The sequence below is a fragment of the Aedes albopictus genome, chromosome 1, assembly GCF_035046485.1.
Source record: "Aedes albopictus strain Foshan chromosome 1, AalbF5, whole genome shotgun sequence".
NCBI classification, from domain to species: domain Eukaryota; kingdom Metazoa; phylum Arthropoda; class Insecta; order Diptera; family Culicidae; genus Aedes; species Aedes albopictus.
This window is the reverse complement of record NC_085136.1, coordinates 325,328,404-325,345,308: the sequence shown is the minus strand read 5'-3', so window position 1 is coordinate 325,345,308 and position 16,905 is coordinate 325,328,404. Positions and strand designations below refer to the sequence as shown.

General features: G+C 42.5%; 2 protein-coding genes across 2 annotated transcripts in view; one reads left to right on the top strand and one right to left on the bottom strand.

Annotated features, from left to right (window-relative positions):
- The window catches only part of LOC109416086 (aminopeptidase N), a 76,416-nt gene that overhangs the window by 33,738 nt on the left and 25,773 nt on the right, over positions 1-16,905 (top strand). The window lies entirely within an intron of this gene.
- Positions 6,002-15,901, bottom strand: LOC109402910 (serine protease snake-like). Its single transcript, XM_019675652.3, has 6 exons — positions 15,631-15,901; positions 15,528-15,574; positions 15,349-15,458; positions 14,908-15,286; positions 6,332-6,512; positions 6,002-6,224 (listed from the first exon to the last, which is right to left on the bottom strand). Exons 1-6 carry the CDS (start codon positions 15,680-15,682, stop codon positions 6,205-6,207), a joined length of 789 nt encoding a protein of 262 aa, XP_019531197.3. The 5' UTR covers positions 15,683-15,901; the 3' UTR covers positions 6,002-6,204.

Genomic DNA, 16,905 nt, shown 5'->3' with positions numbered 1-16,905 from the left:
GGAATCCTAAGAGGAATCCTGGTAACCCTTGTGCTCTATCTGTTAGATATTACTAGGTTTTAAATCTTTCGCGCCACTGTGGCATAAGTTAAATCGGTCAATTGAGTGACCGCATCTGTAGAATACATCTAGCGGATAAGAGCAGCAGATGATGATGTGCTCTCGCAGCATCTTCAACAGCAGAAAATGTAATATACTTCATTTTTTTAGATTTCTACCATCGACGGTATCAGTAACGATCGTTGGATTGTCGTCGGTGTAAAAATACAGTCCATTACTATTGAATAAACGCGTGTGTACTAATTAACTTAGTGTGATTAATAAAAATCATTTCTCGTGAACGTGTCACTATTCGTCGTCGCGTGTGTCATCTGAATTCTTCATTCGCGGGTGTTTTCGCTGAAGTGCTAAGAGGCTGTTTATAAACCACGTAGACTAAAATTTGGTCATCTCAGACCCCCCCCCTCCCCCTCGTAGACTTTCGACCATACAAAAATTTTAAAATTTGTATGGAGCGTAGACTATGGCCAGACCCCCCCTCCCCCCACAAAGTCCACGTAGTTTATGAACGGCCCACACTATCCAAACCCTCAAACCTACAGGGTGGCAACGTAGAAATGATACACTCGAAAATTGATGCAAAATTCAAACATGATTTAATTTTTCTGCAATTTCACTTTTAATATCACAACAAAGTATTAAACTTACAAAGTATTTAGTTCAATAAGAATCATTCCCCTTTGTTTTGAAGTGCGGCTCGTAGACGCTTTTCGAAGTTATTACAAGTCGCACGCGCCTCTTCGTCCGGCATTTCATCCCAAATTTTTACCAAACGGTTTTTGAAGGTATCCAAAACGAAGTTCTTTGCGTCGCCCAGGTTCCCTAGCATGTATTCCCATGTACAAAAGTCCAGTGGGTTCAAATCGGGTGACGAAACCAGCTATTCCGATGAGCTGATGAAGCACGGTAAATTTTGCTTGCATCACTGTTCAACAACCACTGTTTTTTGCGTCGGTACTGAGTCCTGCTGGAAACAAAAACTTTCTTTTCCAAACAGTTTCTTGGCACTGGGGAATAGGTGATCTTTGATGACGTGTTGTAAAAAGTACTCTTTGTTGATTTGTATGCCCCTGTCGATGAAAAACAATGGTAATTGGCCTTTTGTTGATATGGCGCCCCAAACAATCACCGCTGCAGCACTTTGATATCGTTGAACCTCTCGTTTGTTGGCAGGAATTTCACGAAGACTTGCTCTATACACACGATCATTTTGTTTATTCAGAGACGCTTCCTCCGAAATCCTCCGAAAAAAAATGTTGTGAGCAGCGTGCGTTTTGAGCAGAACGTGAGATCTGGCAACCCTGTCGGAAATATTCTTCAGAGTCAATCCGTGATTCCTTTGTTTCTTAAAAGCCCCGTATCTAAGATCCCGTTTCCCCAAGCACACCTGTTTTCAATGCAATAACATGGATGGCAACGTATGGCTCCCAAACTAGTGTATCACTTTCACGTTGCCACCCTGTACAGGCTATCCTCTACCCTAACCCTCCACTCTACCCTCTAAACTATCCTCTATCCGACCCTCTATCATAACCCTTTACTCTTTCCTTAACCCTACTCTTCACCCCAATCATCTACCCTATCGTACATCCTACCCTCTACCCTTGTATATCCCTACCTACCCTGTATATCCACCTTCTCGTCTATCCTACCCTCTGCTCTTCTACCCTATCATATCCTCTAGCCTAACCCTCTTCCCTAACATCTACCCTATCCTCTACTCTACTCTTCATCCTAACCCTCTACCATACTCTATCTTTTTTTTTATCTCATTATTGTGTATTTTAACTTACTAGCTAATTCTTCACTTAGCAATACTACACTCTACCGTACCGTCTACCTTACCATCTATGTAGAGGGTTAGGATACTGTCGCCTCAGCATATGCACAGAATCTCGAGGCAGTGTTGCCGGATTCTACTTTCACCCCGTCAGTAATGACAATAGCCTGACACCTGACACCTACTTTGCACGCAAGAATATCCGCTAGCACACCTGGAGACACCCAAATGGCGAAGTTTGCAACCAAATCGATTATGTGCCGGCTACTAGATGGCCGACACTACTCGGACGTCATTGATATTAGAACTTTTAGGGGTCCTAACAGGTGTGTCAGAGGGTAGCGGACGAGAAGAATGCTGCCAAAAGCCAGATGCTGGTGTTGGGAACCCGGCAGAGCAGCCGAAAAACGAATCTATTGCAAAAAGAAAAGAGAGCATGAGGAAAATGTGTTTACTCAGGCGCAAGAGAGTATGGGACAAAATGATATGCAGAAGTTTAACGAAATTATCAATGGCGTGCGGAGAAAAACAACGCCTTCTCCCGTCATGAGCGACGATCGTGATGGAAACTTGCTGACAGATAAAACAATGGTGGCTGCTAGGAGGGTAGTGCACTTCTGAACAGCTTGTTTGATAGATGGTAATGATCTGCCCTCTATACAAGAAAGGACATCTGTTCTGGAGTGCCCGAACAACAGAGGAATAATACATTTTTTCGAGTGAGTGTAATCAGCTTTGTACACTTCAATTATGCCGATCTCTCAACTTCATTGGGAGCACCCGCATACTCGCCGATCTACTGAAGGACCGCGGGTTCGGCAACGTAGCGCTGCAGGAGGTGTGTTGGACAGGATCCATGGTGCGAACATTTAGAGGTAATCATACCATCTATCTGAGCTGCGGCAACATACGCGAGCTGGGAACAGCTTTCATCGTGATGGGTGATATGCAGAGGCGCGTGATCGGTTGGTGGCCGATCGACGAAAGAATGTGCAGGTTGAGGATCAAGGGCCGATTTTTCAACTTCAGCATAATAAACGTGCACAGCCCACACTCCGGAAGTACTGATGATGACAAGGACGCATTTTACGCGCAGCTCGAACGCGAGTACGATCGCTGCCCAAGCCACGACGTCCAGATCATCATAGGAGATTTGAACGCTCAGGTAGGCCAGGAGGAGGAATTCAGACCGACGATTGGTAAGTTCAGCGCCCACCAGCAGACGAACGAAAACGGCCTACGACTCATTGATTTCGCTGCCTCTTGACGGACGGACATGAGGTTATCAAAAGGTGGAAGCAGCACTTCGATCAGCACCTGAACGGCGTGGAGAACGTAGGCACGACGACACCAGTGCAGCGGAGGAAGGAAATGAACCAACTCCCACGCTGAGGGAAGTTAAGGATGCCATTCACCAGCTCAAAACCAACAATGCAGCTGGTAAGGATGGTATCGCAGCTGAACTCATCAAGATGGGCCCAGAAAAGTTAGCCACCTGTCTGCATCGGCTGATAGTCAGGATCTGGGAAACCGAACAGCTACCGGAGGAGTGGAAGGCAGGGGTAATCTGCCCCATTCACAAGAAAGGCGACCATTTGGAATGTGAGAACTTCAGGGCGATCACTATTTTGAATGCTGCATGCAAAGTGCTACCCAGATCATCTTCCATCGTCTGTCACCTAAAACGAATGAGCTCGTGGGAAGTTATCAGGCTGGCTTCATCGACGGCCGGTCGACAACAGACCAGATCTTTACCGTACGGCAAGGCAAAAATGCCGTGAATACCAGGTCCTAACGCATCACCTGTTCATCGACTTCAAAGCGGCATACGAAGTATCGACCGCGCAGAGCTATGGAGAATCATGGACGAAAACGGCTTTCTTGGGAAGCTGACTAGACTGATTAAAGCAACGATGGACGGTGTGCAAAACTGCGTAAGGGTTTCGGGTGAACTATCCAGTTCATTCGAATCTCGCCCGGGACTGCGACAAGGTGACGGACTCTCATGCCTACTCTTCAACATCGCTCTGGAAGGTGTGATGCGACGAGCCGGGCTCAACAGCCGGGGAACGATTTTCACAAAATCCGGTCAATTTGTGTGCTTTGCGGACGACATGGGCATTATCGCTAGAACATTTGGAACGGTGGCAGAGCTGTACCATAGACTTAATACTAAGACATAAATGTCAGGAACAAATTCAGTTCGATTTCTGACGCCAGTTTTTCCCCCATGTTTCCCCCAGTAAAATCGCCCAATACTGGTTTCCTTAAAGCGACGCTTTCAATGTCAGTTGGCTCCGCCCGTTTTCATCAAAGCAAGACTGAGTTCGCCAATTTAGTGCCCATGACAACGAGAAAGATTGCCCAATGACGCAGTGTCAACTGACAGATTGATTTTTATACATATTTAGCATCACCATATCTTCAAGCGTTGGTAATCGTATGGGTTAAACAAGAGATCAGTGATCTCGACGTTTATGGTTCGATTCCAGTCTACATAGTTGTACAATCTTTTTGCACGGATCATTTTGATAAGTTGTCTTCTCCTTATGGAATTCATAGACATAGGTAGACGATTTATGATATTTATTTTTAAATTTTGGATGTACTCCGATAATTTACTTCGCTAATTGTAACATAGGGTCCACGGCTAGCGACGGTAATGGACGGATATAAGCGGATTTTTTTGGTTAGAAAATGAAATGTCATTCCCTCTGGAACAGCCACACATGCCCGCTGGTTCCCGTTGGCCGAGTACCGGTCCAGACCCACCGATCCCGAGCTGCCTCGGCGGAAAGATTCCAACCACAACGTAGTGTGGGTTAAGCCGTAAGGGCCAATGTTAACAAGAAAAGTCTGCAGCGCAATAAGCACCAATGTGTCAATAAATAATCGTTTTTTCTTGTTGTCATGGTCACTAGATTTGTGGACTCAGTCTTGCTTCGATAAAGATGGGCGGAGCAAACTGACATTGAAAGCGTGGCGTCAGAAACACCAGTATTGGGCGAACTTACTGGGGGAACGACTGGCGTCACAAAAAATTCTCCAGTTTCATATTGATTGTTGGCTGTACACCCGCCTAAAACGCAAAGCAGCAAAGGTCGGACTGGTGGTGAATGCCTCAAAAACAAAGTATGTACATGCTGGTAGGCAGAGCCGAACACGACCGGATCCGTCTGGGTAGTAATGTTACGATAGACGGTAATACTTTCCAGGTGGTGGAGGAATTCGTCTACCTCGGATCCTGACGGCTGACAACAACGTGAGCCGTGAAATTCGGAGGCGGAAAGTCGGGCTACTACGGGCTCCAGAAGAAACTGCGGTCGAAAAAGATTCACCCACGCACCAAATGCACCATGTACAAAACGCTAATAAGACCGGTGATCTTCTACGGGCACGAGACATGGACCATGCTCGGGGAGGACCTACAAGCACTCGGAGTTTCCGAGCGACGCGTGTACGATCTTCGGTGGTGTGCAGGAGAACGGTGTGTGGCGGAGAAGGATGAACCACGAGCTCGCTGCACTTTACGGCGAACCCAGCATCCAGAAGGTGGCCAAAGCCGGAAGGATACGGTGGGCAGGGCATGTTGCTAGAATGTCGGACAACAACCCTGCAAAGCTGGTGTTTGCAACTGATCCGGTTGGCACAAGAAGGCGTGGAGCGCAGAGAGCACGATGGACCAGGTGGAGTGTGACTTGGCGAGCATTGGGCGCCACCGAGGATGGAGAGCGGCAGCCACAAACCGATTATTGTGGCGTACTATTGTTGATTATGTCTTGTCTTAATAATGTTGAACAAATAAATGCATGTATATGTAATTATTCGATTTCCAGTGCTATAGAGGCTGATTATCCACAGTCTACATCTTTTTGCTTCAATCTAATGAGACATTGGCAAAGGTATGTTGGAGTATTTGTAATGCTATACTATTTGCCGTCTGCTGTGACGGGAATTAGCGCATATGACGAACTAAATTTTTGACCCAGGATTTGGTTTGGTGGAAAAGGAGGTTTCCATGATCAACATAAAAACAAAAACATGGATAAATGCTCAAATGGGAGCTTTAGCGAAAAAAGCTTTCAGAGGATTGATGTCGAAGTGGTTTATAGAACTGTGTTTATCGCTGTTGGGACGTCACTCCAAAAAGAAGAAGAAAAGTCGATTCCAAGGAATTTTAATAATCGTTCGCATTCTCAACATTGTATTCCAACTAAACTAGTAATCGCACCGGATGTGGTGATTTTCAGATAATCATTTGAGCATATGTTTCTCTATACCTCATCGAAGGTGTTTATCCACTACTGATCCGTCCGAATCGGTGCTAATGAGTAACGCGCTGCAGCACGCTAGTCTGTTGCCATTTAGTAGCGTTCGAAACACTCTGTGAATTGAAACAGACAGAAAGCGAGAGAGAGAAGCGATAAAATCGGATTTAATTCGTAGTTCAAACAAACGAAAAATCCCCTTTCCGCCCCGTCATTTACATACCTTTTTCGTCGAGATTCAGCCCGGTGACGGTTTCCAACCACTCGAAGTACGATCCGTAGCGGGTGTAAATCCCGGGTGTGTTCGTATCGCACGATTTTCCGATCGATTTGTGGCCAATTAAGTAGGGTACTTCCTTGCCCAAACGGCGAGCGACGATCTGGAGGGGTGAGCTGTGTAAATTCTGGTGTATGATGGAAAGGAAATATTTTATAATTAATCAACGTGTGTGGGGAATGACTGTAAAATGGGGGAGAGTAGTGTAAAATGAACAACTTTTCTTGCTTTTTCGATGCAATATGCTCAACGATCTTATCGATTTTTACCTTTCTCAAATTTTATGGGTAAGAGAGTATAGTGGACTGTGCAATATTGTAATAATTTTCAGTTCATTTAGTTATACCAAGAATTAGATATCAACAGCTTCATTTACCCCTCTTGATGATAATACAGTATGCAACTTCCGAAGGCGTCATTTTTCCTATCTAAGATTAATTCAGTCATTCAACCGTAAATAATTAACTATTGGCAAAACCGCAAATTGCTACTTGGAAAAACAGGTTCATTCACGAGGCGCTGAAAAAATGAATCATCGATACTTCTCTTTTCTTCGTCGTGTTTTCTTATCTGTGAAGCTTCATCCCTGCGCCAAATGGACAAGACGTAATAAGACCGGTGGCCCTCTACGGACACGAGACATGAAATATGCGGCGCGTGCTAAGGACGATTTTCAGCGGTATATATGAGAATGGTGTGTGGCGGAGAAGGATGAACCACGAGCTCGCTGCACTCTACGGTGAACCCAACATTCTGAAAGTGGCCAAAGCTGAACTGCTACGGTGGACAGGGCATGTTGCAAGAATGCCGAACAACAACCCTGCAAAGTTGGTGTTTGCTAATCATCCAGTTAGTACAAGAAGGCGTGGAGCGCAGAGAGCATGATAGGCGGACCAGGAGGAGCGTGATCTGGTGAGTGTTGGGCGTTCTGTTTCAGCTTAGTGTTTTCAACTCTTCCTGACATCTTTATTCGCCAAAGTTATCATTTCAAATAACGGCGGTAACTCTTTATTCACAGTTTCTATGTAGAGGATCACAGAGTACGTGCCGAGGGCCAAAGCGCCGATGGATTTTTCGAACGAAAAGTGTTGCGTACCATCTACGGCGGAGTGCAGATGGAAGACGGGACTTGGAGAAGGCGAATGAACCACGAGCTGCATTAGTTGTTGAGAGAGCCAAACATCGTCTAAACCACGAAAATCGGGATACTACGCTGGGTGGGATATGTCATCAGGACGTCGGATAGCAACCTGATGAAAATGTTTCTCGAGACCAATCCGACCGGTACAAGAAGTCGTGGTACGCAGCGAGCAAGCCCTTCGCAGAGTGCGTGACTGGAGACGCACGGCCATGGATCGAGGCGAACGAAGATGACTCCTATGTGCAGCAGAAGACACTCAGGCTTCAGTCTGACCAGTAAGGTAAATAAATTAAAATGTAGAGTAGGTTACATTATCTGAAAACAGGTTACAGTGGGGACCCGATTTTGTCAGCCCCCGATTTTGTCAGCCTTTTTTGAACTACAAAAACAAATTATTCCTGCCATTGAAATACGACTGTATGGTTGACTCTCTCGATTAACGGCTACGCAGTCTTGGGATTTAAAAAAACGAGTTGTTTTATTCACCCGACGTTTCGACACGGGGACAGTGTCTTCCTCAGGGGGAAAATAATTACTATCGTTTTTTATCAATTGTTTTGTCTAACTGTAACTGTCCCTTTTTGTGTCGTTTTTGGTACATGACTTCGGAATCACTTTCAGTTTAACGGTTTTTGTCATGACACAAAAAGGGACAGTTTCAGTTAGACAAAACAATTGACAAAAAACGATAGTAATTATTTTCCCCCTGAGGAAGACACTATCCCCGTGTCGAAACGTCGGGTGAATAAAACAACTCGTTTTTTAAATCCCAAGACTGCGTAGCCGTTAATCGAGAGAATAAATGATTCCATTTTAGCACCCAATCTTAGCCAATGTTTCAAACCAACATTGTTTTAAATTGCTGAAAGATTCCAGTTCTCTCTCTTGTTGGCGTAACGTTTCAACTGGGACACAGCATGCTCCTCAGCTTAGTATTTTATGAGAACTTTTAATTTTTTAACCGAGATCCCCCACAGCCAATGTTTATGTTGCATGCAGTCTTGTAAACATTCGACACTTTTCATTACCTTCATTTCGGTGCCGCAGTCGGGTGTCAGCTTGCTTTGTTACATTCATGCGCTACCGTTACCTCTTACACACAACACGAGCGGTAGGACGAAGATCAATAAACATAAAAAAAGTCAATTCCGATTATGAAGGTTAATATTAGTTTATTCTTGCTTGTTGAATTGAATACGACACGCATACGGCCAACACAGCTTTTAATGTGGAAGAAGACACGAATAACAAAAGCCGAACCGTCTCCCGAAGGCGTAATCGTGTTCAAGTGCATTCGTTTGACGTTTTTGTTTCGTACGGTAGTTTGATTGCTTGTGTTGCGAATGTCGGAGACAAAGGCAGCCGAATATCGACGAAAAGGTGTAAATGACTGTGATCTCTAAAAGACTGGTTGCATGAGTATATCGTGTCTGAAGATATTTTATACACAATGTAGTTAACCCTCTAATACCCAACCCCGCCTTTAGACGGGGTATAGTTTGAGTATTTTTGTAATTTTTGTTTCGTGGATAATCATTTTTTTTATATTTTTGGCAGATACTTAGGACCGTTCTGTATATCTCAAAATGGTTTTTGGTGTCTTTCAATGCGTATTTACATTTTTGAAAAATCATTGAAAAATTGATGTTTCAGTCACCTTTCAGAAGTCATTGATTATTTTGTATTGAATCCCTATAAATAACATATTTTAAATTTATCCCAAATCATTCTATCAAAGTAGAATAGTTTAAGGGAATTGAATACACTCTAAAAAGATTTTCCTAAAAATTACACGGAAAATAAAATTTTCCATAAAAAAATTTTCAAATAAATATATTTCAACCATTATCATAAAATCTCAAAATGTTTTCGTCTCAAAAAATCCGTATCCCAAATAGACTTCCAGGAAAAATATAAAAGTGTGGGGATGTTCAAAAATAAAAATTAGAAAAATCAAAAACTGAAATTCACAAAATCGAGAATTAAAAAGAATCATCTTCCAAAACATGCTTAAATCGATTTTAGATGACGAAAAATGATATTCAGATCTAAATCAAAAATTTGGGTATTAGAGGGTTAAGTAAATGTTGATTATGAAACGGATTCTGGGGGGCCGTGGAGTGGACCTGGTGTGATGGTTAGAACACTTGACTATCACGCCGAGGACCTGGGATCGAATCCCACTCCCGACAAACTCGCAAAATGTGAGTTCTTCCTTCGGAAGGGAAGTAAAGCGTGGGTCCCGAGATGAACTAGCCTAGGGCTAAAAATCTCGTTACTACAGATAAAAAAAAAACGGATTCTGGGCTTATCGGGAATCAAACTCGCCACCCTCAGAATGGTTTTGCTGATTGCACGTGCGCTTGATGTGGCTATATGGGCTTAACTCTTTAAAGCCGGAGTGTTTTGCTAGTATGGTCTCAACTTCGCTGGTTTCGAACAAGTTTTTTTATGATCGGTTTCAACGCCAGGATCATATACATGATGTCCCATAGGCTCCAACCAAAGGGTTAAAGACTATTCTTCTTAGTTTTCTCTAGAACAGAACAAACAATAAACGTTGCCTGTTGTTGTGATTACAAGTCAACCAATCTACTTCTTCTTTCCGGCATCTCTGGAATTCCTCCAGGTTTATTTGCTAGGATTGCTCCAGATATTTATTATGAGATTTGTGTTGTAGATTTCCTGCTTGGATTGCTTAACAAATTTCTGTCGGAATTCTTCCAGCGATTTATCCATTAGGAACCCTTAAGCACAGAGAATAACACTAGTAACACTTTGAATAAATTTTTATAAAAAACATCGCCACGAAAACGTTATCGACCAATACTAAATGTACTGTGCTTGGCCGGGCCAGCCCTAGGTGGTGGTAGTGAGCAAACGTCAAACAGAAGTAAAAACGATGCCTGCACCGCGAGTGATCTATTGACCATTTATCGAATATTTGAATCAATAACCGTTAACAAGCTGTGCCTTAAGGAATTCTAGGTGGGATTCCCCCAGAAATTCTTGCGGCGATTCCTTCAAGATTTTTCTTTTGATTTCTTGTAAGTTATTTGCTAGCGTTTCTACAAGAATCGCTGGAAGTTTTTAAAGGAATTCTTTCGGGGATTTTATAACGATTTATTCAGATGTGTCTTTAAGATTTCTCCAGAAGCTTTTCTTGAGTTTTGTTCAGGAACTCCTGCTAGGATTATTCCAATTTTTTTTGCTGATATTCTTGCAGGACTTTTTCCGAAAAATTTCTGCATGAACTCCTACAGCGATGTATCCAGAGGTTTCTCTAGGGATTTCTCCAATAATTCCTCCTACAATTGCTACGTGGATTTATCCAGGGATTTTCCTAGTGATTCTTTCAAGTTATCCCGCTAGGATTTCTCCATAGATATGTGCTTTGATAGTCCAGATATTTCTACAATAATTCCTACATGGATACTCCGTGCATTAATCCATGAACAAATCTACGGAAGACACGAATTTCCCAAACGGAAGAGAACTTACCCTTGGAGCCAACCTACTGATGTAGCGATTTTCCTAAGGATTTTTTCAAGAATTTCTCTCAGGATTCCTTCAGGAATTCTTCTAGGAATTTCTTAAAATGTTCCTCTATTAAAGCCTTCAGTTATTACGCATATAGGAATTCCTCTAGAGATTTCACTACGATTCCTCTGTTAGATTACCCAATTGGGATTTCCCGGTGGTCCCTCTTGAGATTTTTTCCAGGGTTACCTCTTGATATTCCTATACGAAAATCTCTTGGTATTGCTTCTTTAATTGCTTTAGAAAATCTCGTTGGATTTTTTTTCTGGAATTCATGCTAGAACTAAACATCCCATTGCAGCTGTTATTTCTCCACTGCTTTAGATATTTCCCCAGTATTTTTTCAGCAATTCCTCCATGGATTTCTCAAGGAGATTTCTTCAAAGATTGCAATAGAGATTCCTTCAATGGTTTCTTAGCAAATGCTCCGATATGCCTCTAGGGATTTCTACGGAGGTTGCAGTAAGGATTCCTTCTAGAAGGGATCAGATTTGAGGGTCCGCTCCAAAATTCCTCGGGCAATTTCTCCAGAAATTCCCCTAAATATTTATTCAAAGATTTCTCCAGAGATTGTTTAGAGATTAGGCTCTGGAAATTAAAGTGGAAAGGCAGCGGAAACGTAGCTAATTCGGGCAGTATGAGTGTCTACAATTATCAATCAGATGTTGATTCATTTTCATTTGTTGACAGCTAAAGTTAGATGTTATGATTTAAGCTGTGCTAACCAATGGTAACTGTCTTCTGTAGACCACAATTGGTATAAGCTAGGAGAAGACTGTGTTCCAGTAGGAATGTTATGACAAGAAGAAAAAGAAATAAAAGATTTAATAGTTCTGCTGTAAAAAGCACTGAATGTTAACTTTACCAAATACCATTTTTTTTCTGTGCCCTAATACCCATTCGAGTTTTTTTTACCACAAAAGGCTCGTTCAAATATTACGTAACGCAAAATTTGGCATTTTGCGTTACGTAATTTCAATTTTTCCGAACTGGTTCATTATGCAACTGAAATGAGTTGCATAATGAAAAATAGTTGCAACTAATTTGAGTTGCATGAGGAACATTAGGCGTTACCTGATCCACACGGTTCCGGAGTTAACCTCAAGAACTTGATGAGATAGAAGAGCAGTTTCTTCAGCAGGCCAAGAACTATCTGAGCATTGAGTCTTTTTGTAATTTATAGGCAGTGTTCTTCCAGAGTTATGACCAAGGATTTGTCTAGCAATCCATTCAAGAATTTTCCAGGAATTTCTCAAGGGATTACTCCAAGACTTTCATCAGGGATTTCTATCGATATTCCCTGACGGATTTATTTGGAAGTTCTTCTACGGATTCCTGGAGCAGTTTCGTCAGGGATTCTTCCAAGAATCCCACTCTACCAAATATTTATCCAGGAATTCCTCTAGGTAATAATCCTGCATTTTACCAATGATTCCTCCACAATTCAATGTCTGTAAAATGTCTGTAAAATTTCCCCTTGGGATTTAAACAGAGGCTTCCTAAAAGAACTTTTTTATATACTTAGTTATGAAGTGTACAAAAAACTCATCCAAGGGGCTTATCCAAGAATTGCTTCAGGATTTTTGCCAGGGTTCCAGCGTTTGCTAGATTTCTCTAAGGATTTCTCTCGAGATTCCATCAGTTATTCCTTCAGACATTTTCTCAAACATCCTCTAAACATTTTTCGGGGAAGAATTTCACCAGAGAATTCTACCAGGAATTTACACAGGAGTTGTTCTATGGACTTTTCCATGGACTTTCCTGGAGATTTCTCCAAAGATTTCTCTGGAAATCCATCAAGAATTTGTCCTGGAATTACTCTAGGTTTTATCCAGAAATTCTTCCAGAAACTGTTTTAGAAATTCCTCCAGATGTTTCTCTAGCTTCTGGAGGGGTGTCAGAAGAAATTAACCACTTGATTAACACGAAAAATGAGTTCCTGAATGAACTCCGATTTCTGATGATACTCCCAAAATAAATCTCAGTAAAACCTCCATAAGAAATTTAAAAACCCTAATTAATCCACCTAGCGATGATGGCGCCTTTCTCGTTCATTCGAAACCCCATTTCAACAAAACTCAAGAAACATTTTGATGATATCGCACTGTAATACGTTTAACAAAAATCAATTTCATGGCACCAGAAATTATATCGTTTATCTGGCTTTTGATGTTTGACCCTTAACTCTAAAGAAATCGCAATCATTAATTTTCATCCACCATTTTGGATTTGATTCCACCATCTTGAAATCTTTGTTCGCCATTTTTGGACACTAGACTTCTTCCCTATTCCAGATATACCTATTCTGAATACTTTAAGAGGCTAAAACTCCATTAATCAGCCGTCATGTTGGATATGGGACCGCCATCTTGGTTATTCTGGTTGCTTATTTTAGACTCCGGAAATTATCCTCTTATCAAATATACCCATATTGCATGCTTGTAGGGCCTAAACACCATTACACAGCCGGCATCTTGAGTTTCGAACAGCCATCTTGGATTTTAGACCGCCATCTTGGATATTCTGGTCGCCAATTTTGTATTCCGGACCTCTTCCCTACACCAAATACACACATATTGCATGATTTTAGGGTCTTAACTCCAATTAGCAGCCATCATCTCAATTCGTCGAACTGAATTGATTGATATATGTGACCCTCGGAGCCTTCTACTGAAAATTCGTTTTTTAGTGAACATATAGCATTTCAATAAACTTTGGTGTACGAGAAAGGCAAGGCAAAAAGGCTATCTTGGTTAGCCTCAATTAATGGCACAAGTTTCCGAAATGGTGGAGCACGTGCCTCTGGAGCCGACCTATTTATACCCGATAGCCCCACAAGTAACTCCAAGAAGAAGGAATTCCTGAAGAAATACCAAGTGTCTTTTTTCGAAACCTTTCAATTGAATTCCAAGAGATAACTAAGCGGAATAGTTCGAGATACCCTATAGGAATCTTTGAACCATTATTTCAGGAATCTCAGAATCTGTGAATTCTGTGAGGAATTTCAAGAGATTAGATAGAAACATTTGTTTGGATTTCCTATAGAGGTATCTCAGAGTCCTTGTAACAATAACCATCGCACACTTTAATTTCTTTCCCACTCCAAATACAGGAGCTGCTCAATTGTACTTTGAGAACTGTGTTGGAACCGTATGGTGGTAGATTCGATCGTTAATGTTGTAAAGTAACAATTCCTGTAGAAGCTTTGGGCTTATATAAACGTATCTAACAATTAGTCAGAGTTTTCCAGTGAAAAACATGATTGCTGGTGGCTTGAGCTTGAGTTTGATCTGCACCCGCAGATGCTATTCCAGTATCGCCAGACCTGCTACACTCACACAAGGAACTAATGAGATATCCTTCCGGGGGCTAGACGGCATCTTCTATTATAGGCGACAATGGTGTCTGCCACGTCAGGTTGCAGGTCAATGCGGGGAAGGGAGAGTAAGTGATGAGAGGCCGAGACAAACATATAGATATACATGAATAGATAGAAGAGGGAAAGTTCATAGAAAAAAAAAAACAAAGTAGGAGAAAAGGGGCGGGCCATGGTTTGAACCCAGGAACTTCTATATACGAACCCGAAGCGGTAGCTAGACCACCAAACCCGTCTAGCTAAACATGATTACTGGTGGCGATGAAAATTGGTTTCCAAACCAAATAAATAGAATAGTAATCTTTGAATCGTTTCTGCCTAATTATAAAACACTTATGAATTTCAGTTATAAAATTATGTAATAAACTTCATAGGCAATATTGTACCAAAGTTAGCAAAAAATTGGGCCAAATTTGCGAACGAACACCAAATTCGTTCATATCAAAGCCTTTCAACGGTACTTACCGTGCACCGGTCGAGCTTGGCATTGCGCGCGCAAAAGCAGCACAGCAGCACTCCGAACCGCAGCTTTCGATTGGGGTTGTAATACTCGTGGCATTTTTCGGAACCAACGGCCTGCAGGTCGGCTCGTTCCAGTCGGTCACTACCATCGCCGATGGGCCCAATCAGCTGCACGGGAGTATTCGTCTTGGGATGTGCTTTCAGAATGCACGCTGCTTTGATGGCACTGGAGTAGATTTGGGGATTCCTCTCGAGAATCGCGATTGCCATATTGTGGTAGTCGAACTGGGGCTTGTAGCGGTAATGAAGTGTGATGTTTGCGATAGCTATGTCAAAGGTATTCCCGCTGGAACTACCGAATCGTGCCAAGTCGGGCTGTCGCCTGTGGGGTAATTTGCGATTTAATATGACGAATATTGAAGACTTAAGTTCTGTTCTGATTACCCGTTTTTATTGGCACAGTGTGCCCCTAACACAACCATCTTTTCACCCAGGTAAGATCCACCACAGACGATTGTTACTCCGCCTCCGGGCTGTCGTTGACCGATTTGAACCTGCAGGCAGCGTGTAAGATGATTAATGCATCGAAATAATCAATTAACATCTGTCGTCTGTTGCCATACCACGTGAGCGCTCTCGACACCTCGTATCCATTGCTGCTGGCATGTTCCTATTGGAGTAAAAATTAACGAATATAATAACAAAAAAAAATGTACGCAAAATTACCGGTTTTTGCAACCGCTAACAAGACCAACAACGCCAAAATAAGATTCTTCATATTGGCTGTCGGTTATCGATCGATTGACGGATGGGATGGTTGATCTATTGCCGTGTACAGCGAATCACGAACTGCGGTGCAGAGTACCTCTGTCCGTCCATATGATTGTCCGGGGGAAACTTGTTTTCCGTTGTTCTGAATCGTCTGTATATGGTGTGGAATCTTTATTTTCTATTCGTTTTCTGTGTGCAGCTACAGTTACGGGAGAGGTGAAGAGCCGCAGACTTATCAACGGTGGATGTGTTTGGATCAGTCCCATCATCGCCATTCATTGTGCGGTGGGTTTACTTGGGAATAATACATTGATACAGTGGCATGCTTGTTTGGTGCATGGAGCATTGATACAGGTTTAGAAAATGCGTGGAATTCCCATACATTATTTGGTTTATCAGTTTGTTTTCATTTCATTCCATTCATTTTTTTAGTATTATGCCATAGCATGAGAGAATAGAATCAACAATTTGTAACCATATCACTTGGTCCGCGTCCACCCCTCTTGAACCTTGGCCACGCCCATCGATCGCCAGATTATGCTCCACCTAGTCCACGCAACGTGCTCTCCATGCTCCACGCTTTCAGGCATAGTTACAGGGTTTTTGTCCGGCGATCTTGCAATTAAACTCGCCCGCCTTATCCTTCAGGCTTTTACTATCTTCAGGATACTGGATTCGTCGTACCGAAACTCGGTAAGCAGAACTGCAATTTCATCGATAGAACCTACATACTCACTGATGTACTGAAGGTACACTCAGGAATAAAAGTATACACGGAATTACAATTATTTATGCATTTTGTATCCGCATCTCTCTCACTCTCTTTCTGTTTTCATGCTATCTGCTGCTTCTCCTGGGTTGATGAATCATTTCGCTTCAACCCAGGCGAAGCAGCTGATAGCATGAAAACAGAGAGAATAAGAGATGCGGATACAAAATGCATAAATAATAGTAATTCAGAGTATACTTTTACTTCTGTGTGTACGTGGATTCGGCATCGTAGCATAGATGTGAACGTGTTTACAGATAATCATACCATCTTCCAGAGGAGCAGCAGGGATTATAGTCCCAGGGCCTGACGAACCTTCACCCCCACTTGCGAGTCAGCCGCGTAGTCGCCGGCCAAGAATAGGACTACTAACTCCAATTCAAGGTGTCAAGCGACCCATGTCGAGGAATGAGTGATCGGCGACCCATGTCGAGGAATGAGTGATCGAGGGGGTGGGGTGG